This window comes from Grampus griseus (assembly GCF_964374135.1).
Source record: "Grampus griseus genome assembly, chromosome: 10".
Taxonomy (NCBI): domain Eukaryota; kingdom Metazoa; phylum Chordata; class Mammalia; order Artiodactyla; family Delphinidae; genus Grampus; species Grampus griseus.
The window spans coordinates 91,055,068-91,080,792 of NC_139004.1; the positions used below are offsets into that span (position 1 = coordinate 91,055,068).

The window sequence follows — 25,725 nt, forward strand, 5'->3', positions numbered from 1 at the left end:
ATAATCTCTAGGTCCATCCATGTTGCTGCAAATGGCATTATTTCATTCTTTAATGGCTGAGTAGTACTCCATTGTATATATGTACCACATCTTCTTTATTCATCATCTGTTGGTGGACATTTAGGTTGTTTCCATGTATGTCTATATACTTTTAATACAAAACAAATGTATAGCAACCAGAATAAATTATTATTTGACATCTACTGAGAGTCCAGCAATGTGCTAGTTTGCCATAGTGAGATAAAATTCTATTACACAGTCATACCACTGCACGCCACACAGGGTGCTCAGACTCTTACTTGATTGTTTTCTAAATTCCACAACAATCCTTTTAAAAAATATGTATAATTGATAATATAGTTGGCCCCCATGTCATGTGTGGGTTTCGCTTCTGACAATACGGAGGGTTGACTGTAAGAGCAGCCCCAGATTTTGGTACTTGCCGGACAGGCTGTGAGGGGGAGTGGGGTGGTTCTGGAAGCAGTCCCCTGTGGATACCAACGGAGGGCTGTACTATTATAAAGAAATGTAATTATAAAGAAATAACATTATTGTATACTAGTATATATAATTATATATTATTATATTGAATATAATGTAGTATTATAATAATACTATTCTATAGAAAATGAGGCAAATAGAGGAGCTGGGATTTAAATCATTTATGATTCTAAAACTGAGTTCTTCCCACTGTTCTACAGACAAATACGCATGTAGCCCTAGGAAATGGCCGGGCTCTGTATAGTGAACAGCCAAGTGAGGAAGGGTTCAGACTAGAGACATTTCATCACTAGTTGGACTGCCAGGGAATTAGATGCTATGCCAAAAAGGAACCTAAGAGTTTGAGGAGAAGATAACATCTTTTAACTTGCAGTTGTGGTGTAAGGCCACGTTGCCAAAGGCATGGGACCTGTAGTCCAAAGACAAAGCCAAGTCAAACAAGTATTCAGCCCCAAAGAAAACGCTATTATAGGGATCAATCTTCACCAAGAAAGCGGCCAGAGTAATTACCAAGAGGGCAGCCTGATGTCCAGTCCCAGTGCTGAGGTAGGAGGTTTGATAGAGGATGAGGTTAAATAGTATAAATGCATGGAAAACAATTGACAGTACTCAGATTATTGGGGAAAACCATGGCCTTTTATAAAACACACTTCTTAATAGAATATATTATTAAGGTTGAGGAGACCTTTGACACATGGAAATCTCTAAATTCACAAATACCTAGTAGCATGACTTCGGGGTGGCCTTTTTTTCTGCAAAGAAATGAAGTTTAGTCTAAACCTTGTATTTATTCTGTGCGTGATGAGGTGCTAGAAAAGCCACACGGCAATGCTGAGTGAGTGTTGAATCTGCTTACTGATCTCTCAAGGGTTCCAGTTTAAAATGGTGCCTCAGCAGAATCACAAGATGTGAGGTGGAACTTTGGGATCACTTACAAAAATCCAGATCTCAAATGTTCGTCCCGTAGCACAAAGATTCTGCTGTAATTAAAAGTGCTCATAAACTTTCCAGAGAAATCTTCATAGATTTCGTAAAGGCTTCTCCTATATATAGATAAAGATTATATATTCAAATCAACAAAATTATCATTAGAAAATGACCCTAGATCAAAATATTCTCCTAAACTTTATCATACTGTATATACATATTATTTCCTTCATTCCTCTATTGAGTTCCACCACCTCCTTGCATCCATATGCCTGTGGCAGATTTAGCTTTGTGTTTTTATGTAGAAGAAAGCAAAGATAAAAATGCAAAAATAACATTGTGAATCTACCTGTTAATCTTCTTTGACGATGGTATATTGTTTAGTCATGAAGAAAATTGCTGTAGTTCTGAGCAGTTTTGATCTGTTCAATTTGTGAGTGGTTAATTAGATGAAATTAGTACCACATAATAAGACAACCTAAACGAAATAATGATAAGGCCTCTTACAGAGGAGATGTGGTTCTTAAATTACATAATTGTGACCTCAGAGTAAAAAGGAACCTTTCCAGTAAGAATCAGATTCAGCTAAATATTTCTTAGCCCTCTTCCAAGCATCAGATTTCATGGAGGTTTGGCTTGGTGAGCCATGATTTTACTTATACAGAATTCAATTTGAAATAATCAGTGCTTTAGACCTCTGTTTGTTGCTAAATGCTGCCATTCATCTGCTCTGTATTCTGGATTTTATGGAGTCCTTTATACATGTCATGTATAAAACTTAAACATTCTGAATACAGTTTCAAATGAGGAAGGTCAGTCAAAGTCCCCATTTTTACCCAAGGGAATATAGTATGAATTTAGTTTTAAACTAGTTCAAAGGTAACCTTGAAATTAAGGGAAGTAGAATACATATTTTTCTCATCTGCACATTTATCTAACTGGAATTTAGTAGAATGTCAAAAGTGAGATTGGTGTGTGTGTATGTTGGGGGGGCAGGAAAGGAGGGGAGGGAAGAGGGCAGGAAGGAGGAAGAGAGAGAGAGCAAGCTATTTTTGCTGAATTAGGGTATATATGTTTCTCAGGATTTAGAAGAATAATTTAGAAGAATAATTCTTCATTTTATTAGCTTCTGAACTGCTAAATAGCTTTGGACGCCTTAAATGTTTGTGGAATTTGTGAATCCATCTGTGTCTGATTCTTTGATAGCTCTTGGACAGCTGTCTACTCAGCTAACTGACCTAATTAGATTTTCTACTTCCTCTAGAGTTAGTTTTTTGGGTTTTTGTGTTTTTTGTGGGTTTTTTTGGCTGTGTCAGGTCTTGGTTTTGGCATGAGGGATCTTCGTTGAGGCATGCAGGACCTTTCTTTTTCGTTGTGGTGCCTGGGCTTCTCTCTAGTGGCGTGCAGGTTTTCTCTTTCTAGTTGTGGCACACAGGCTCCAGAGTGCCTAGGCTCTGTAGTTTGCAGCACGCAGGTTCTCTAGTTGAGGGATGCGAGCTCAGTAGTTGTGGCGTGCAGGCTTAGTTGCCCCGCAGCATGTGGGATCTTAATTCCCCAACCAGGGATCAAACATACATCCCCTGCATTGGAAGGCGGATTCTTTACCACTGGACCACAGGGGAAGTCCCTAGAGTTAGTTTTGAACATTAATATTTTCCTACTAATCATCTGTTTGCATAGAATTGAGACAATCTCTTTGGATTCTTTTAATTTTCTCTGCTTTGTGTTCGTGGCTTTTCATTTTTTATTTGGTGTTTTTGGACTTTTATTCTTTTCTTGTATAAGATTGTTTAACCATTTAAGTCTTTTATAGGTTCTTTAAATTAGATGAATTGAGCCATTATTCTATTCTATGATCGATTTTTACTTTTCTCTTCCCTTCATTTTTAGTTGTTGTTCTTTTACTTTGCTTTTTACTTACATACTTATTTCATTATATTAAACAACATGGGTTCCTCTAAGCATTGCTTTTGTTGAATCATAGGTTTTGTGTGATATTTTATACTATGTCATTCTGAAAATATTCCCCAGTTTTCAGTTTAATTTTCTCCTTAATCACTGATTGTTTTAAATTTTCAAGTGTTTTTTTTCTAGTTTGTAATTAGTCTATTATTTTATTTGGAAATTTATTAGTTTGTGTGACTACTATGGTCAATTACACCTGTTACATGGATGGCACATAAAAAGAAGTTCATTGCTCTGTTGGCCGTATTTTTTTATATAGATATAGATCTATCTATCTCAAGTAGATATGACTTAGAATTATTTCATTTAGAAATCCTATCTAATTAATTTTTTCCCCATTTAAACTGTCACAGAGTGAAAGAGACAAATCAATGGTTCCTAGTATGATTTTGTTTTAGTCTATTTCTCCCCTGTATCTCCTACATTATTTCCATGTAAATGCTGCTGCTGTTCTTTTTAGATGTATTAATAACAACAATGTCTTCTTTGTGGGCTGGAGCTTTTATCCTTGTAAGGATTTCTCCTTTGATTCATTTGTTTTGCCTTGCCTACGACTAATATGGTCTCCTCTGATTTCTTTATACTTGCATTTGTTGAGTATACGTTTGCCCATCCTGTAATTTTTAACAAGTCGTGACACTTTTATTTAGGAAGTCATTAGACTTTGCTTTGTGATTCGTACTGGGAGTATCTTTCAATATTTCTTTCACATAAAGTAATTATTTGCTTTTATTGTCATATTTTGATATGGTACCCATTTTTATCATTTTATTTATTTATTTTTTTTTTTTTGCGGTACGCGGGCCTCTCACTGTTGCGGCCTCTCCCGTTGCGGAGCACAGGCTCCGGACGCGCAGGCTCAGCGGCCATGGCTCACGGGCCCAGCCGCTAGGCGGCATGTGGGATCTTCCCGGACCGGGGCACGAACCCGTGTCCCCTGCAGCGGCAGGCGGACTCTTAACCGCTGCGCCACCAGGGAAGCCCCGTTTTTATCATTTTAAAAAATATTTCCACATGTAGTTGATGATTATTTTTGGTAGGTATATTTATTTTGATATGTGGGTGTGGTAATTATCTTCATGGTGATAATGCTATACGATGTAATTAATCATTCATTTCTTAAGGTAGTGTTTTTTGACTCCCTACTGTGAACAGTAGTAGAATTACTAAATTTTTGCCTCTTGATTCCTTCCCACTGTCCCCTCCAATGTCTCATTTTAATTTTACATAATTTTATATAGTTTCCTTATATCTTTTAATGTTCACATCTTACTACCTTTAAATAATATCTTTTGAACATAAAAGATGAGGAAATCTGTGTACTTCCACTACCTCCCACTTTTTCCCCCCTTTGCCAAATTTTGATAGTTATAGAATTTGCATTGTCAGGTTTGTGACATTTCATTCTGTTGTGTATAATTTCTCATTTGTTTTAGTATTAACCCTGCAATTATAAGGATTCAATATTCACCTCTAGTCCTTTTGTGGTATCTTCTCAATTTTTCTGTCATTTGGCTACTGGTGTGGTTTCTTCAAGAAAGGCTTATGAAAAGTAGATTTCCTGCATTATGCACATTTTAAAATATCTTTGCGTTGTTATTCAAATGACAGTTTGCGTATAAAATTCTGTGATCACACTTTTTTTTTTCTCTAAGGTGTTTATAAATGTCTTCAGTGTCTCACGTTAAATGTTGCTTTAGAGAAGTCTGAAGCAGACTTTCTTTCTAAATGATTTGCTTCAGTGCTTAAAGGATCTTTTTTTTTTTTTTTTTTATGGTTATCTAGTGACTATACTGTACTTTGTTACATATCTGTGTTCATTATTCTGGGCCAATTGTTTCTGAGACATGTAATGCTTTTTACCTTTATATTTATTTACTTTAATTTTACTTACGAAGTTTTTTTTTTTATTATTTACATCTTTGAATCATTTGGCTTGTTTCAGTGGTACAGTTCTCTTCCATAAGGGTATGAACTAAGCACATGTTGAAAGTGCTATACTTCAGTAACCATAAATCTTATTATTTTCATGGTTTTCCTTTTCAGTTCTTAACTCACTTCTATTTCATTTTCTCATTGTTTTCCTTTCCATCTTCTTAATCTATTATTATATTAACAATGCCTTTTCTCCTTTGTAGAATTTCTAATTTCATTTTTGTGTCCATGATGGTTTTAACATATCCCACATCTTTGTGCTTGAGCTTATATTCCTCTTCTTCTGATGTCACACCTTATTTCCCTGAGCTTTAGAATCTCTGCAACCAGTGTATCTTTTATAAGGTTATTGCTTTATTAAGATATTTAATATACGATAATATAGTTGATCACATTTCATCTGTTCTGTGGCAGTGTATTTTGGGTTCATGTTCTTTTTTCTGCCATTTACTTTTGCTGTTCCATTTCTCCTTTTTTTAATTCATTCAATATGTTCTGTGCTGTTTTCTTTTTTTACATTACCCGTCTTTGAATAGGGTGAGTTCTTTATTAACCACTTAGTACTGTAAAAAGCCAGTACTGTATTCCATACAGCAAGGGTTCTCCTTTTGTCTCAAGGTTTTATCTTTGTCATATTTTTTTAGGTTTTAATTCTCTCTAGCCAACAGAGATCAATACCTATAGTGATGCTCAAAATACAGTCATTTCTGCTGCCAAAACATAACTTTTGGCATATATATGTTTTCTGTGTGATTTCATGTTCATTCTCACCTTCCTCGTTTCTTGAGATTTTCTACAAAACCAGTTCCAGAATACCCTTGGTCTCAGTCCATAAAAACATATTTTTATTCCAAACAAGTTACTGTTGGTTGGGCAACTTGCTTTGGAGAGCTGTACTCTGTTGTTTTGTCTGAGATTATCAGGTTCTTTCAGGACCTTTCTGAATTCCTAGGTGACTCCAAGAGATTTGGCAGCCCTCTGCTACCTTCAACAACTTGGGTTTGAACTACACAGGTCCACTTATACTCTGATATTTTTCAGTAGTGAATATTATAGTACTACAAGGTCTGTTATCAGTTGAACCCACGGTTGTGGAGGAATCAGTTACGGAGGACCACCTATAAGTTACACATGGATTAACCTCCATGTTGTTCAAGAATCAACTGTATCATGTTCCATAGATTTCCATAGATATTTCCTGTTTTTGTCTGGGATAGAGTTTTCACTTCCTTTTTACATGCTGCTTGTTGCTTTGAGTGGTGATTTCCAACAAGAGAAGAATGAAGCACTGCCTTTGTGTGCCCAACATGGAATTGGGTGTTTCTGAAGGAAGTGGTTATCGAAAAGAAATATAATAAAGGAAAAGGAATTGTGAAAATACATGCATAAATGGGTAAGTTATATATACAAAGGAAATTTTAAAACATGAGCCTATTTTATATTATATATTCTCGTAATTTGGAAATTTTTTCACAGTATCATTATAGTTTGAGGCAGTATAGAGTATGATGGAACATGGATTTTTAATATCGGGTAACCTTTCTTTAAATTCTGCTTTGCTACTTGAGCAAATTAATCTTCTTAAGGCTTTATGTAAAAAGGAAACATGAATAGAGTTTCTCTCACAGCATTGTTTTAAGAAAATTAAGTGACATACTTTATGTAAAGTATATCGCATAGTCCCTGTCTTAGCTAGGATTACTTTAACAAAGTGAGTGGCTTAAATAACACAAATTTATTTTCTCACAATTCTGGATTCTGGGAATTTCAAGATGAAGGTACTGGCTGATTCAGTTTTGGTGAAGGCTCTCTTCCTAGCTTGCAGACAGCTACCTTCTTGCTGTGTCCTCTCATGGCAGAGAGAAAACACAAACTCTGTGGTGTCTCCCCTTATAAGGGCACTAATTCAGTCAGATTAGGGCTCTACTCTCGTTTAACCTTGATTACTTCCTTATTCCAAGTACAGCCACACTGGGGATTATGGCTTCATGTGAATTGTGTGGGGGGGGGGGCGGGGAATACAGTTTAGTCCATAGCAGTCCTCATTACATTTTTAATACATCAGTTATGTCTAGTACACCAAATAGACATATCTTCTTTTACCATTGCTAAGTTTTTATTTTTCATTTGAGGTAGAACTCACAATTGTAATGATTTTAAAGTACAAAATTTATGGGTTTTTGTATATTCACAGTGTATGCAACTGTCACCACAATTCTCTTGGGTATTGCACAGAAAAGAGGTAACTTAGCAGGCCTGCCTGCTCTGTTGGAAAGGATGACATAAAAGTTTAGCCCTTGACTAGCATCTGGGAACCCACATTTTTGTAGGTTTTGCCCTACCCTAACTGATAAGAATGCCTTACTGCTCCTAAACTGGTTATACAAGCAATATGTTTTATGCTGGATACCCCTTTTCCTTCTGGGAATCTGGAAATTTGGTATGTGCTGAGCAGAGGCTGCCTACATGACCAGTGCCCCATTAAAACTCTCTGAGGACTGAATCTCAAATGAATCTCCCTGTTAGACAACATTTCATAGGTGTATTCAAGATGAATTGCTTTTGTGTGAGTCAACTTGAGAGAGGAATTTGGAAGCTTGTCCCCGGTTTCCTCTGGTCTTCACTCCATGTGCCTTTTCCCTTTGCTGATTTTGCTCCGTAACCTTTTACACTGTGATGTAATGAATCCTGTCTGTGAGTCCTACTATGTGCTGAGTTCTGTGAGTCCTCCTAGCAGATCATTGAACCTGGGGTGTCTTTGGAGACCTCTGACATAGGTGTACATCTAGGAGTGGAATTTCTGGGTCACTTAATTTTTTGAGCAACTGCAGACTATTTTACATAGCAGCTACACCATTTTACATCCCCACCAGCAATATTTGAAGTTTTAAGTTTCTCTGCATTTTTGTCAGCATTTGACTTTTTCTATTTTATTTTTTGTTTAAATATGTATAACACCTACTGGGTGTGAAATGGTACCTCATTTATTTGTATTTCCCTAGTGTCCAGTGACGTTGAACATCTTTTTGTGTGCCTATCTGCCATTTGTATATCTTTTTTTGAGAGGTGTCCATTCAAATCCTTTGCCTATTTTTTTAAATTGGTTTCTCTTATCATTGTTAAGTTATACGAGTTTTTATACATATTCTGAATACCAGCCTCTTATCAAATATATGATTTGCAAATATTTTCTGATGTTCTGGGGCCCATGATATTTTAAGTGCTTCATAAAGGTTGGCTATAATTATTATGTTTTAATAGTCATACCTTCACATCATCACTAGCCTTTCTTCAGTTTACCAAAATAGCCTCCTTTATATTTTTGCCAAAAGCGTGTATTTTCATGGTTATTTTTTCTGACCCTGTAGCTTTTGCTGTATTGATAGCACACTGAATCCCCTATGTGTATTGGCCAAGTATTTCACACATTTCAGTAATTATCTGTGGAAGGCTTATAAATCCCTCAGTTACATGCTGGAAATTTTGCCAAGAGTAAAAGCCTTTCAACTGTCAACAGCCAACTCCTGAATTATCTCTGAGGAAATGTTAACAATTGCTCAAATCCTACTTCAGGATGCATTTTGGATCAAGATCCCGAAAGTTTGGTAATGAATGGTTCCTCCTCATTTGAGAGCAGTTATTACCCAGGCAAAATAGTTGTATTTCACTCAGTCTTTTTCGTGAGATTAACTTACACTTTAACCAGTAGATCACTGTTGATTTCCCGAGGGTACAGAAGACTTCAGCGGGAGTTGTACTTTTTGAAATACTTTTTCTTGTTACTTTGTTACTAAAAGAGAACAAATTCTCTCTAATTATTGTTTCCCTACCACTTAAAACATTTTATTTTCACTTTTGCAACTTCTCAATCCTCTGAAATACCCTAGAGACTTAGCTATAGTTAATATTTTGCTATGAGGTTTGTAATATGAGCTAAACATTTATTTTGTGTCTTTAAAGTAAGCTTAGACACACGCACACGCACACACGTGCACATGCACGTACACGCGCATGAACACACACAAGGTATGAAATGATAGACCCAGATTGGATCAGGGATTTTAACCTGAAATCCATAGATGGTCTTCAGGGAAGTCTGTCTGGGAACCCCCAAAATTTTATGTAAAAGTTTGTGTAGATATCAGTTCCTCTCTACCTTCTTATTGATATGTTCTGTGACTCAGAAAATGATAAGAACCAGTTACTGGACTAGATGATGCCTTAGGCCTGTCCACATCAGGTTTTTTGTTTTATGTTTTGCTTGTTTGTTTAAGTTACTAAGCATCAACTTGTCGGTGGTGAATAGGTGTTTAATGAACAAAGGGAGAAACCTTATCTGTCTTCGTTCATTATTGTATCTTCAGCATGTGGAACAGAGTAGATGCTCAGAAGAAACTCATTGTATGAATGAGTGGATGAATGAATGAATGGAAAGGATTTCTTCTATAGAGTGACCTCTATAGAAGGTCATTAGAAACAGACTTTTCATAGAAAATTCAAAAATTGACATTCTTTATTGAATGAGCCTTATCTAGGTCTCTCAAAAGATCTTCCAGAAGCACCAAGTTCTGTTGTAAATAGTACTTGACAAGCAATCAGGATATTTAGTTTTCCACCCGGGTTCTGCTACATACCACCTTATAATCATTGGCAAGTTGTTTCCTTCATTCACTATCTCATTCGTTAGAGATGGTTTAGATATCAACAGCATGTCAGAAAGGAAGATAAAGTCTGGGGAACTAAGACCCCATTGACTGAAGTTCCTATCTTGAAAGAACTTACAGTCAATATGCAAGTAAATAAAGTATCATCATAATCTGGGTAGCTAAGTATCAGAGTGTACAGAATGGGGAGCAGAAAGAAAGGTTGTTTCATTGGTGGGGATGTTTTATTGCCTGCCAAAAATAGACATGTCTCCTAATTTTGTTCCACATCGTACTTTGCTTTTTTTGATGTCGTTGGGATAGAAATGCTGTGACATCAATAGATAGAAACCAATCAGAGGGATTTATATTTCTTTTATTCCCTTTTAAACAGGGACATTGCCCGTATTCTTTTCAGCCCTTTCTGAAGACGACCTTCTTTGATTTAGACAAGTATTCTAAGCCTGAATGTTGGATCATTCATTCAGAAACCTGGGGGAAGATTAAAGATGGGTTGTGTGCAGCTCATACTTGAGTGTTTATCGAACCATCCAGACTACTAATTTGGTTGGGCAGGGGGATAAGAGGAGCAATATGTGCTGACCCACCTTACTACTTTTCTTGAGGCAAAAAAAAATTTATGTCCTTGGCGATTTACATTCAGAAAATTGTTATTGCATCCGGACTGCAGAGGACAGGGTTCATTCTCTCCTTTGTATTTCCAATACTCCCCTCCCCAAATCAGAGACTTGAAACAGGGAATTTGTAGACATTTTGTGTTTCCTTCCTTATGTAGGACTCATTAGGTGCCAGGCACTGTTCTTAGCACTTTAAAAATATTAAGGCACTCAACACTCACAGGTAACCCTATAACAAATGTGCTACTGTTTCACAAATGAGGAAGCAGAGGCACAGAATCTAAGCAACTGTTCAAGGTTACCCACAGGTAGAGCTGAGATTTAATCTGAGCAGTATTGTCTGAAGCCCATGCTTTTAATTCCTATACTGTAAGTAACGTACAGATCTTGGCATGTTCTACATAAGAAAATTGGTCAAGAATTACAGTTTCCTAATTCCATTTGCATCCCTTGAGAGAGAAAAAGAAACATCGTGGTAGTACCAGGGTCCCTCAAGTGGATTTTTTGTGTGTCTTACCTTGTCTGTCTGTAGACTGAGGATATAGCAATAATACCTGCTTTCACTTACACAGTGTAGGTTGGAGAACTGCCAGAAATATGGCAAAGGGAAGCTCTGATAGGTGGTATAGCCGCTACCTCTCCTCTTTGTCTCCTGTTACTGTTCCCTCTGTTCCCGGGCTCCACGTACACTGGGGATATGTGTATATATATATGTGTGTGGAGGGGTGGAGAGCAGGGAACCGGGGAGTGGGGAGAGAGAAAGTGGGAAAGTGTTTATTATGCTAAGTACCTTCCCACTACCCCAGGAGTTTTGCAGTCACTGCAGTCTTTACCTGCAGTGTTTATCTCCCAGGTACCCTCCTGGTTTGTTTCCTCACTTCCTTCAAGCCTTACATCAGATATCATCTTCTCATAAAGGACTTCACTGGCAGCCCTATATAAAATTGCAGTACCGTACCTGGACTCTGTGCCCCTTCTTTTTACTTCCTGGCAGTAATCAGCTTTCAACACACGGTATAAATGACTTAGGGTCTGCCTCCCCAATCTAGAACATGAGCTCTCTTAGGGCAGTGTGTTGATCTACTTCCCTGTCTATCCTCAGTGTGTTGAATATGGTCTAGCGCATAGTGGGGAATCATTAAATACTTGTTGAATGAGTGAAAGATGATAATCCAGTATCCCGTCAGTTACTTCCTGGTTAGTTGCTGTATTGCTTAAGCAAACAGGTATTTTTGTTATAGAGAAGGTCATGGTCACGCACCTCCTCTCTGGTTGCAGGTCTATGGGAAGGAATTTGAGCATCAATTGTCAGTGAAATGAAGCAGACAGGTGGATGACTTATTCAAAGCGCCCAACAATTTAATGGACATGCTTTTTACGTTGTCTTTGGAAAGCGAAGGAAACGTTTTTCCCTCCTTTGATAAGCCTGTGAATTCATGTCAATGGCATTTTTTTTTTTACTGCCATTTATCCCTTTACAGAAGGAGTTTTTGCTTTGTGTTTGCCCAAATCAGCATGCATGCCACTCTACCTTAAGACAGAATGACATAGAAAAGGCAGAATGGCCAGTAATTAGATGCACATTTTATGCTTGTCGTTTTGAAAGGTTATGAATCCCCTCCTTTACAAAGCTTTCTATAGAGGATACTTTAGGACAAAATATCCTTTCCGTGCATCAATATGCTGGTAATTCCCCGAAAGAACAACTTTGTAATTTGAAAGAATTAGGAACAAGTATAGCATATGATGAATGCATTTATCCTTTCTGCTCTCTATTGAAAAGAAACAGGCTTTCACTTATTTTCTCCTGAAGTTTCAAGACATAAATATTGACAAAACAGATTATCCCCTTCCCTAAGGGATGACTTGGTCATTTTTCTCCACTATATTTCTAGGTAAAAGTAGACTAATTCTACTGTTATCCAAATAGTAAACTGGAGGGAACCTATGGTACTACAAAAAAATTCCACTAGTAATCAGAGAATCAGGATTCTGGTTCGAGCTCCATCACTGAGTATCTGTGTGCCCACTTAACCTCTGAAAACCTTTGTTTCCTTGCCTCGAAAAAGGAGTTGGATTAAAAGTCTGAAACCATTCACATTTAATGATACCATTCTTACTCAACATATCAGAATCTCCTTTGTTGTTTGTGGGGGGTAACATACAGAGGGCAGTTGCCACTGTATATCATAGTGCCGCTGAGTACTGGGCTCTAAGAAGAAGAAACCAGGTTCAGATCCCTGTTTTGACACCCATTATAAGGGTGGGTTATCTCCAGGCCTCCCTCTCTCCGTCAGCAAGTGAGGAGAAGCATAGGACCTGTCAGTAGGGTTGTTGTAGCCTGAGACAAGGCCTACTTAGTATTTTTATTCAGCACAGAGCCTGGCCTTATTATGATGGAGAGTTGCTATTTTCATTATTCAGCGTGTCTCTAAATAGGAGGCAGACGTGTTACCTTTTGAAGAAGGGAAGGTAGAAGTTGACTTGTGATTTCCTAAGCATCTTTTTGCCAAAGCGGAGCACATCTCTGCCTAAATTGAGTGGTTGCGGTTGTGTTTATCCTTCTCTAGCAGGACTTCTGGATTCAGTCAGTGAGGGAGGTAAAACCTAAGTCTGATTTGGGTTTCCTTACCAACTTTCAATTAACATACCCACGTCCCACCACGAAGGCTCATGCCTGGAGCCCACTGCCTGCCATGAACTAAATCTTATTTTTTTTCTCCTCCCCGACTTCATCAGGGACACAATGACAGCCTTGTTTCCTAAGCAACGATATGCAAAATCACTAAAGTACCTACACACCAGAAAGAGAAGCATATGAAATTCAGCTTTAGTGGATCTTTCCTTTTGAAATATATTGTTAGACTTTTGCTTGAACAGGTCTCAGATTGCTCCCTTTCACGCTTCCCAGTGTATGTACGTGTGTGTGTATATATATACTGACGCATTCACTGTGTGTCAAATTGAAAACCTGAAACATTTAAGGAAAGACAGACATTGGGTACCTCAGCTGCTGAAGAGACAGGTGCAAAGGTTCATTAATATTCCTTGAAAAGCCACGGTGCATGTAACATGAAAGTACTGCCTGCAGGCGTTCTGTGTTCAGGCATCTTAATGTCAGGGAAGGCAGTGGGGGACTTAAGGTGTCATTGAGGAGATAATAACACCAGCAGTTCACCCCAGAAGGGCTTAAAGCAGATGGTCTCCAAGGAAGTGTGAAATTATGACTGAGGGCAGAAAAGACAACCTCAACCCTTTGGCTGTAGTTTTTTTCATTGAGAAGGAGGGTACTTTGGCTGTGGGAGGCTTGGAGAGAGAGCTGGGGAAACTGCAGAAGCTTGGACAAATCTGGATGATAATATTCTTAATACATGATAAGGAAATCATCAGGGGCCAAAGCAGGTCTGGTATAATCACTGACACCTCCTATTGCACCGAAGAATTTATTCCTGTTATCATGTAGGTTGGGAGATCCTCCACTCACCCAGGGCCTAAAAGAGAGGCATTTCCAGCATTTGATTTGAGAGCTACACAAATGAAAGAGCTCTCTTTCGTTGGTTACCAGCTGTAGCAGCCACCTGGTGCTTGAAACAGTCTGCTAGGGTTGCTGGTGTGCCCCCCATTTTTCTTTCTTAAATGGCGACTCATGATTGTAGAACACATGCATCTGAATAACCTGACATGCAGGATTCAGATGCATATACCTGTGCCCCACCTCCAAATCTATCTAATCAGAATTTGGGGAGAAGAATGTAGTTCTATATTAATTTTTAAGTGTCCCAGGAGTGTCTTTTTGCACCCAAAGAATATAAAGCACATTAGGAGAATTACCACTGTTTTAGGTTAATGATCTTCTGAAAAGGCCCCCATTAAAGTGTATGAATTTCAGCTGGAAGCTAAGAATTTGGGGAATGATTAACATATAGTTATATATATATATATTTTCCAATTAGAAATAGTGTCCTGTAATGGAGAAGGGCATGGGAAAGACCTGTTTGGTTGGGGCTCATACATATCCAGAAATCAGAAGAGGCGCAGTTCAAAGGAGGAGACTTCTAGGGTGCTGTTGATCATAGGACTGACCAGGTGAAGGTGGAGGCATAAAAATGAACGTTAGGTCCACAGAGAGAAAATCTTTGCCTGCCAGGTTGCCAACAGCCTATTTGTGTGCACTTTTACATACAAGTGCATGTAGACAATTGTCAAAAGGAAATAGAAAGAAGACCAATAACGTGAATTAAACCCATGAATAAACTGATACGTACTTTCTATGAATACAGTTTCAATTAGGGGTCATTTAGCTGCAGCTGATAAAACAACTCCAATTGGCTTAAATAAAGGCAGTCGTTTGCTCACATATCTGGGCATCTTAGGAATAAATCTTGCTTTGGACAGAACTGGCTCCAAATCTCGATATCATCAAAGCTCAGTCAGCCTCCATCCTTCGGTTTTGTTTTAGCTTCATTCTTGTTTTTTTGGCATCATTCATTTTTTTTAGGCTGTCTATGTGGGGACCTTTGGAAGCTCCACGCTTCTTGCTACCAAGCAGTTCTAGGCTCTAAAAGGAATTTTTGCCCTAGTAGTTTCATGAAAAGCTCTGGAATAGCATTATTAGCCAAACTTTACATCTTACGCATGGGAACCATAATTTAGTCAGGGAAATGGAATATTAACTGGCCAGGCCTGGGTTGCCTCCTCCTGACTTGGACAGAGGATTTTAGCCTATCCAGACCACCTAGTTTGAGAAAGTGGTTCACCAAAGAAAGGGTGGAGTGCTCTTACCTTAGAGAGGAGAGATGGATTCTGAGCAGGCAAAAGCCATAGATTTTCACTATATACTCATGTCACTAGGGAGACAATAGTAAGTGAATTAGCGACCCAGATATACCAGATATTTAGACTTCTTTAGCCAAAACCAATCAGTTATATACATATGTGTTTTATACTGTTTATTTCTTCTCATGAGTCAGTAGTAATATATTTGAATATAAATTAAAGAGCTGTAGTGGAGCACAGAGGTTTTTAGGACAATAAACTGTGTGATAGGGTAATAGTGCATACATCTTATGTCGATACCTTTGCCAAAATCCATAGAATTATGCACAACACAAAGAGTGGACCCTATCGTACACTATGAACTTTAGTTAATAATAATGTATCAGGGCTTCCCTGGTGGCGCAGTGGTTGAGAGTCCGCCTGCCGATGCAGGGGACACAGGTTCGTGCTCCGGTCCAGGAAGATCCCACATGCCGCGGAGCGGCTGGGCCCGTGAGCCATGGCTGCTGAGCCTGCGCGTCTGGAGCCTGTGCTCCACAACGGGAGAGGCCACAACAGTGAGAGGCCCGCGTACCGCAAAAAAAAAAAATAATAATAATGTATCAGTTGGCTCATTTGTTACAACACATGTGCCACACTGAAGCAAGATTTTTTTTTAACATCTTTATTGGAGTATAATTGCTTTACAATGGTGTGTTAGTTTCTGCTGTATAACAAAGTCAATCAGCTATATGTATACATATATCCCCATATCCCCTCCCTCTTGCACCTCCCTCTCAGATGTTAATAATAGGAGAAGCTGTAAGCAGGGGAGAAACGATATATGAGAACATGTACTTTCTGCTCAATTTGTTCTAAAAATGAAGTCTATTAATTAAAAGTATAAAGTTAGCTCTACTTATCTGATTGTCTGTCAGTCCTTCTAGAATAAACACTCCATGAGGGCAGGGTGGTTGCCATGAGGGCAGGATGGTGTCTTTTTTGCACACTGTATGTCCTCTATATGTAACATTGGAAATGACATATAGTATATAGGCCTGTGAATGCTGATCAGAAACTGGGTCAAAATGTCTGATAATTAAGAATCCTTCTGATTTTAGAAAAGAAATATGGTGCACAAAACATGCCCAGTATTATGTAACATCCCCAGCTGAGTCTGGGTCAGCACTCCATAATCAAACACATTTATAATTCTGTAGCAAAAAAATGTGAATATTCATGCTAAGCTATATATAGCTTCATAGCTTAGGTCATTTTTTGCCTCCAGTTGAGCTGCACAGTATTTGCATTTGTTGAAAAGTCATCTTTCTTTTCATACCTGAGGCTTGACATCAAAATCACCCAATTACTTTTTTTTAATTGAAGTGTAGTTGATTTATAATGTTGTGCCCATCTCTGCTGTACAGCAGTGACTCACTTTTACATATATATATACGTTCCTTTTTTTAATATTCGTTTCCATTACGGTTTATCACAGGAGACTGGATATAGTGCTCTGTGCTATACCGTAGGACCTTGTTGCTTATCCATTCTAAACGTAATAGTTTGTATCTACCAACCCCAAATTCCCAGTTGTTTTTTTTTTTTAAAGGAGTAATGAATCCATTGCCCCTGAAATGGGTCAGAGTTGGAGGTCAAGGTCAGAGTAGGATGTGTCGACACAGCTCCCCTTGCTGTTCTTTTCCACTCCTACAGACCATTCCTCCAGCAACATAGAATTTCTCTAAGCAGAGCCACTTTTATCTCCTCATGCTTTCTCACGTCCCATCATTTCTAAGCTCTGGCATTACGTACGACTAGGTCCTCATTATGTGTGATGTGATGTGTGATAGCAGTGGCATCATTTTGTTAACCAGAGAACAAAGAAAGAGTAGAAGAGTTCACCTCTCGTTTGGATTTTCTTTCACTTTCTGCCTTCAAAACATATACCATCTGTCAGTAGACTTCTCTGTTGCTTGCTGTTTAAAATGCTCATTTGGGGGAGTTAAAATAAGGAAGGTGGGGGCTTCCCTGATGGCGCAGTGGTTAAGAATGCACCTGCCAATGCAGGGGACATGGGTTCGAGCCCTGGTCCAGGAAGATTCCCACATGCCGCGGAGCACCTAAGCCTGTGTGCCACAACTACTGAGGCTGCGCTCTAGAGCCCGTAAGCCACAACTGCAGAGCCTGCACACCACAACTACTGAAGCCCATGTGCCTAGAGCCCGTGCTCTGCAACAAGAGAAGCCACCGCAGTGGGAAGCCCACGCACCACAACGAAGGGTAGCCCCTGCTGGCCACAACTAGAGAAAGCCCGCGTGCAGCAGTGAAGACCCAACGCAGCCAAAAAAATTAAAATAAAGATATCTTAAAAAAATAAATAAGGAAGGTGGAAGTAAGAACGGATGAAAGAAATGTGTTATCCTTGAAGTAGGAATGTCTGTCTCCTCTAGTATCTGTTTTGCCTTTGCTCCATTCAACTGACCAACCAAATAGAACCAAATGGAATAATTATTCAATAAAAATGCTGTGTGTAGGCTAATTTCACACATAAGCCCTTGTGTGGGGCCTTTGAACATCCCCTGCTATTTATTTTATAAAGACGAACAGCAGTAAATCGTATTTGTAATGATCGTTTGACAGCTGTCCAGTCATTTCTACGATCGGTAGGTTCAATTTTATTCAATTTTAAAGGAATTCTCACACTCTGGAAAATCACTGTTACAGTATTTCATTTGTTTCTGAATTTCCTTAGGTTATTGCCCATACGTTTTGTGAGTAATTTGGATCCACGGAGATGCTGCTGACCTTACAGATTTTTAGCCAAAACGAATTTCCATGATCATTAGAAAAGCTGGAGGAGAAGGCTCACAGCCAGCCAGATACAGTGGGCCCTGTGTGTGCCCTTCTTGGAACATTTGGTTCTCCCCTTTGGGCTTCCCCCTTGGAAAAGCGAAATGTGACCATGACGCTGGAGCACACCCAACAAACCAGCTTAGTGGGACTACCCGTTCCTTGTCCCCCGTGGCATGGCTTTGCTTTGCAATCCAATAAGGCAGTGTTGTTCTCCCTGATTACACACACAGACACACGCACACACCCGCGAACACACACACGCAGCATTTACTCTCTGGATTGGTCAAGGGCTCTGCAGGATGCAGAGTAAAAGACACAACACGGCAAAGCCTCTGTGGTTCGCGTCAGGATGCTTCTGTGCGTGCCGAATGCAACAGTCCACCTGCCCTCCAGATGTGACCCAGATAAAACTCTCATCTAAACCCATGGGCTCATGTTCTGAGCTTATATTTCAAGCCCTTGTTGTTCTGCATTAGGTCTCCTAGAGTTGGCTTCCTGAAATGAGATCGTTGCCATTTCTGCCCAAGACCAGGTGTTTAATCAAACGACCTATTTGATGTTGTAGGAAAATTGACTGTATATCATAGTCCTAGATTCTTGGCTGCTATGGCAGTACTTTCTACCTGCCGTGAGGATGAAGGGCCTAAACAACCCTCAAGTGTGACGCCTGGGAACTCCACAGCAATTACAAGTAGAACTGAATCCGGTATTTTTAGTTTTCTGGGATGAAATCATAGTACTGCATTTTTGTCCTTTCCCAGCAGAGTTGTTTCACTGAGTTTGCAACAGATGAAAAATAGTTCCAGCGGAAGAGAAGCACATTGACCAAAGGGCTATGCTTGCAAAACACGACCTTTTACCCCATCCCACATGGTAGCTACAGAGTAATCTAGCACACAGAACAAAACTCTGCAGGGTTGTTTTTCTTCATTGGTGTCCTTAATTGGTCTAGGGCTGAAAGTTATCTGTGCTCAATTCGTAATTGAAAGTACTAGTTGTCCAGCTGCAGAATGCACAGTAATGAACAGAGGTGCTGGGTCGGTCTGTCAGGAGCTCAGAAATCTGCCTTTTATCAAGTACCCCCTGGTAAGGGGGTATTGGTGCATGAGGTTACTAGACCACACTTTGAGGAATAATTATTTTGGAGATAGCTTGACTATTTTTTTTTATTAAGTTATCTTCTATGAAATATTTACCCTGAATTCATCCCTGCTGTCTAATATGGCTCAGCTGCTAAATGACTTTCCTTCCCATCTCAGTTACCTTTTAGGACTGTTCACAGATCCCTGTTAAAAAAAAAAAAAAAATCTATATTTAGCATCAGTGGATTTCTGTAAGCTCTACCTCCCCTCTCACTTGATCCTTTATGCATGTTATCTTTTGCTGACCTTTCACTTGGAATCCAGAGTTTGCTCTACTCTTATTCCCTGGGACCTGATACTCAGGCCTCTGTTTTGCTTCCCTGAGTCTACTATCACCTGAGATTCAGCCTTATTTTTCTCTGGTCAGTCTCAGAAAACTTCATGCTGGCCCTATCCATTCCAATTCCTTAGCCCAGTCTGGCTTCTGGTAGCCTAACTGAGCAGCATCCTGCTTGACTGGGAGAGAACTTTGGGGACATGCAGAAATGGGCCAAATTAATTCAAAGAATAAAATAGAGAGTGAAATCAATGATGTCCCAAAGCTGCAGATAGAATGTGACATCTAGCTATAACTTATTTTATCTGCAGCTTTGGGACATCAGTGATTTCACTCACATCTGACGGTCCAATGTTGTTTTATTACTGTTTTTCTTGGAGTATTATTTTATTCTTAGGTGAAAATCATTTTTCTTTCTATTACAGATGCAGTACAGTTTTAGTCTGTGATCTGGGAAAATACTTTTAGGAATAAATAATCTCTTCTAATCTAAAATTCTGTGATTCTCTGCATCTCTTTCAATAATCTAAAATTTTGAAGAGTAGCCCTGGCACTACAGTTTATTTCTGGGCTGCTTGCAGGAGGATAAAGGAAGAAGTTGGCTGACAAACATTGGTTTTATCTCTCCCCAGAATAGATTCTAAAAAGAGAAGAATCAAATGGGAAAAGGAGTTTGAGAATTGCTGGTTGAGAGCAATGTTTTTCAGTAACTTTTAATATTTAAATTAAAAGTTATTTAACTTTTTATTAACTTTTACATTTAAATTAAATTTATTTAAATTAATATTTGAGCAAAAGGGGAGAAAGGTTTAGAGTAGCCTGATCTTTAACCTAAATAAGTTTCTGGTCATGAAATCTCTACTCTTTTCTGAAGATCCAAACATTCCCCACTCTTCATTGAAGCATGAAAGCAGGGTTTCTTTAACATAGATTCTCTCTTCTCTTTTAAACTATCCCTGAATAAAAATTGGAGAGCTTCTGTGGGATAGAGTTTAGGGATCATGGGTGGTGGGGCTAGAGGTAACCTAGCGACCGATTGGCAGTTAGCTGTCAAGGAGGGGAGAACCCAGAAAATCAGGATGTACCAGTATCGGCATTTGCACTAAATCCCCCAAGCTGGGGCTGAGATCAGTGGTCTGGAATCTATGAGATTCTATCTGGGTTTCTGACCACCTGGCTGCTTCCCCCATCCTTCTTCTTAACCGTGATTTTTGAGACTTCCCGGAAGTATGAAAGATCCTTACCTTCTCCTTTCCTGAGAGATCCCTAAAAACAATGTGAGCCCATTCCCCTAACTTCTCCAAGGCAGGGGAGCACCACCGTGACTTTTCACCCTATTGTTAATCCCAAAGTAAAAACATCAAGCTGAACAGCCTGTCATTTAAATAAGATGAGATTCATTACATATAAATAAAGGGTGGGTATAGCAGGAATGTTGTGTGTATCAAGTGAGGGTAAGATTTTACTACAGGGAAGTGGACTAGTGGGTCTCCCTGAGGATGCCTCTTCTTTGTCAACGGGGTTCAGCCCTGGGGGTTCTCACAATTAGCTTCTTGCGTTCAACTATGAGTGTTCTAAGGGTTATTTTATACAGCTTTAGTCCCAGAGTTTGACAAGTCCACCCATTTTCTTTGTGTGGGTCAGTTTTATAGTTTTCTGTTCCTGGCTTCTTACCTCTCAACTATTAGTCCAAACATGTGCTAAAATTCCTTCTCTAAATGTTTTCAAACAAGAATTTGTTGGTTAAACTTTGCTTAAGAGAGAAAGTCTAAGGGTGAGTCTAAAGCCAGTGTTGGCTGGTGTTCTGCTGTCAGGAAATGGAGAGCTAGCATCAGAAGGGTCTGTGTTAGTACTTCTCAAATTTCAGTGTACAAAAGAATGCCTCAGAGAACCAGGTTAAAAGGCAGATTCATGGACCCCAGATTTTTCTGGTGTAGTCAGTCTGGACTGGGGTTTAAAAAAATAAGCATGCCGTAATTACAATGCCCATGGTCCACAAACCAACACTGAGGTGTATTGGCTTATTAATCCTTTCCCTGTTGCTTTCTGAGATGCTCCTTTACCTCACAGGCTGAAAAATCACGGCCACTCCACTAGTTACATAGGACAACTTACTGTGATAAAGGGAAGGGTGAAGTTAATCTTCTCAGCTTTGAAAATAGCACATGCAAAGTGTTTTGTGTATACCTTCAAGCCACTGGAAAGTCACTCTGTGGCTCCTACACACGGATAGAACAGACTTAGTGGTGTCATGCTCCGTGTTGCATTTGAGAATGTCACTCTCAGGGCTGTTTAACCCAGGCACCTCAAGGTTTGGGGGAAATAAAGCAACTCTTTAACTCATTTTTCTTAAAATATTGGTAACCCTGGTCTTAAAGGTATTAAAGTTAGGATATCTGTTTTCTACACCTGGATAGCAACTTTCTAAAATCTCTCCCTCCATCTTTGTGAAACCAAATAGTTCATGCTTGAAAGGCGGTGGATTTCCTTAGATGAGAACTGAAATGCTAGTCCCTTTATGCTAATGTTAATTTCTAGGCAGTGAGCTTGGTTAACCAAGAGAAAATAAAAACTTCAGATGAAATGTATCAATTATAGCAAATGCAAAGCATCATTATTATGAATTCTTGTTACAAAATACACAGAAAAAATATCCTTTTTGTTATTTAAATACGGCATGGATACATTGAGAAATAGTACAGATGTTAATCCAAAGTCTCTCAGCTGCATCCTGGATAATCATTATTATGTTTTATTCTTATTTGGAATTACTAGTAACAGACTGTGTATTTCTGTATGAAATTCAAATCAGAGAACACCAATGAACTGAGATGGTTGATATTATATATATATATATATATATACACACACACACACACACACACACACACACAATTTTGGAATTGAGACAACAATAGAAATATATTTCTCTCTTAAAGAAAAATCTACCAAACCTGCTGCTGTGTTAGTGATCTTGATGAGTAATGTTTGTCACTTAACTAAATATGCTAAAAATTCACCTAATTCTTCAAGATTGAATTGAGCTAACTGATGACCAGTATCTAAATTTGTTTTGAAAATAACTGTCATTGAAAATCTGAAACGTAAATATGCAGATTTTGAAATATCTTGCTTTAAATGACCAGTGTTTAAAAAAATACTTTTGTGTACTTTTACTCCGTGTGTTCTTTGGTAAATCCTGTTTTCTTTGTTTAACTCCTTCATTAGCCTGAGATTGTATACATGGACTGAGGAGAGAGGGTGGTGGTGGTAATATAATTCATGACATCTTTGAATGCAAATATCATGTGTATGTGCAAGAGCGTTTATGGGAAAGTTTTCATGGCTTCTTTTTCACCCTTAACCAATATAGAACCACTGAGTGAGTCCAACGCTGTTATTTTATAGATGAGAAAATTGGGGCATAGAGAGACTAGGTGATTCTCCATAGGTCATGGAGTTAGTAGCTGACACAAGGCGTTGAATCTCAGTTCCTAGTCTTTCTGAACCCATATCCTGCTTATTCTCTCAACAAGGTCATTGGCTGTCCCCATTCCTCTAAAATTCTGTTTGATTTTCTTGTGTCCTTAATTTTTCTTCTATCCCAACCTGAACATGCAGAGTTTTTAAAGCCTGGATCAGCTCTGTGGTGCTTTGTGACCGCCTGGAGGGGTGGGATAGGGAGGGTGGGAGGGAGGGAGACCCAAGAGGGAAGAGATATGGGAACATATGTATATGTATAACTGATTCACTTCGTTATAAAGCAGAAACTGACACACAATTGTAAAGCAATTATACTCCAATAAAGATAAAAAAAAACTTAAATTACTTTACCATGTTTCACCTAGATCCCCAAATCGGCTTTCTTCTTTTTCCTCAGTCCTGATTCACCTGAATGAGTTCAGTCTCGTCCTATCACCTATCAACAGAAAGCTGGTTTTGAAGGTTTTCCAGGATAGCAGTTAAAATTCACAGCCATCAGAATAATCCATATAAGGGGAAAATGGATTGTCAGCTCAGGGTGCTACTCAGTATCACTTTACATCATAGACCCTGGCCCTCTGTCTCAGAATTTGTTAGGCAGTGCCTAAATCAGCTGACTGAATACATTAAAAAGTGAAAAAATACCTCAGTTAGAACAAATCCTTATTGACCGTCTTTGATGTATAAGCTACTGTAGTTAGTACTACAAGACATGCAAAAACGGGTAAGATAGAGTCATGCTCTCGAGCTTACAGTCCAAAGAAGGGGAAAGAAAGGCACAAATGCATTTCATAGAAAAAGACGTGTCCACAGAGAAATATGGATATAATTTATGAATCATGTGGTTAAAGGAAGACCTGAGGGTCTAGAAAAGCCTTCTAGGAAAAAAGGGACTAGATTGTAAAGAATGAAAACCACCTTCGTGGTATGGGTGGTGAGGGGCCTTTTGACCAATATTTATTATGTGTTTACTATAGAAGCATATGTACTCTACACTGCTCCTTCAAATCTAGTTTGTGGATTATTCCATTCTTTGAGCTTTGTTGCTGCTCCATGACAAAGTAAGTTTTATGCATTTAGTTTCTGTTACTGAGAGAAGGAATTTAGAAACTCATACCTCTTTGAACTTGGTATAGACCAGTCTGGTTATTACTGAACTCATGTGCTTAGTCAATCCCAGCTGTGTGATACTTACACAAGTATCCGTCTATGGGTCCATAACAGGTTGAAAAAAAACAAACTGTTAATTTACCACACATAATTTGAGAATCATTAACTCTAGGTTATTCTTTATTTACCTGCATATCCAATTTAAGAAAGTTTTGTACATATTTTAGCAGTACACTGCTGCTTCTCCTTATTAATGTATTTACAAAATCATCATTGCTTGCTTCCAACTATAGTATCCCATTACAGAGCAGAGACATTCTAACTTTGTGACATTAGACAGTCTTCCAGGATGACAGCAGCACAAAAGGCACGTAGGAGGCACAAAATGTGAACAAAGTAAAAGGCCGGGCTAAAGACAGGTGGAACAATAAGAAGTGGAGGAGAGAAAAGGGAATGCCAAGCCGTTCGGTGTCTGGAAATTGTTGGTAAAAATAAGTCATCGATATGAAATAGGAGAGTCCATATCTCCACTTCATAATTCCAAAGATTATTCTTCAATGGGAAATTTCATCCAGAGGCTGGAACAAATCTGTTGTGTATTACTCTTTTTTTTGTTAGTTTACCTCTTTTATTTTCATTTTGTTGTTATTTCCTGTCATTGTCCCTATTTGGAAGATGTTCATTTTTGGACATTTTCTCTTCTTATTTCAGATGACTACACACTGCATGGCCCAATTTTCATTCAAGAACCAAGTCATGTAATGTTCCCTTTGGACTCTGAGGAGAAAAAAGTGAAGCTCACTTGTGAAGTTAAAGGGAATCCAAAACCTCATATCAGGTTTGTTAACTTAAAAGCATGTGTTCTCACGCATATACTTTCTGTTATTAAACAACAAATGCTTACGGAGTGCTGATTACAGAAAGAGCTTTTAGATGGGCATCGTTGGATATCCTGAGATGCTCAAGAGATGCTCGTGCTCATGAAAAGTTTAGTACCCAGCTTCTGTTTCTGGGAGTACCAGGAATTAAATATCCTGATTGACTATCTCACTGAAAGCCTTAACATTACTTAACAACATACTTTTTTAAAACACCTTTTTAAAAATGCATCAATAAACTGGCAGGAAAGAAAGAAATACTTAGTAAGTGGGTTTTGAACCCAGAGAAGAACACTGAAAGCAATTTTCACCTTGAAGAACTATGTGAACTGCAGCTTTGGATTTTGCAGTTTCACAGGGCACTGGGGTCACAAGACAAAGCCTAGACTCAACCAGAAGGAGAGTCTAACATGCGAACACCTTCCAGAATAGACCCGGGACCCAAGGGCTACATTCTTAGAGTGAATGTAATAAGAAGTAACCTTGCCTCTCAAAGGACTTAAAAGCAAAAGTAATTGCCTGTTTCAAACCTTGGTGTTAAGTGGTTTTAATAACAGATGAGACGCAGCTGAAAGGAGAATTAGTAAAGTGCAAGATATATCTGAAGAAATCGTC

The 25,725-nt window shown here is 38.7% G+C and overlaps 1 protein-coding gene across 4 annotated transcripts in view; it reads left to right on the plus strand.

Moving 5' to 3' along the window:
* The window catches only part of CNTN4 (contactin 4), a gene marked incomplete at both ends in the record, with an annotated part of 493,058 nt that overhangs the window by 142,914 nt on the left and 324,419 nt on the right, over positions 1–25,725 (plus strand). For all 4 annotated transcript variants that reach the window (XM_082664454.1, XM_082664456.1, XM_082664455.1 and 1 more), the window contains one exon: positions 24,944–25,070. In XM_082664454.1, coding sequence (XP_082520580.1) covers positions 24,944–25,070 — 127 coding nt within the window. The remainder of the gene's footprint in view (positions 1–24,943; positions 25,071–25,725) is intronic.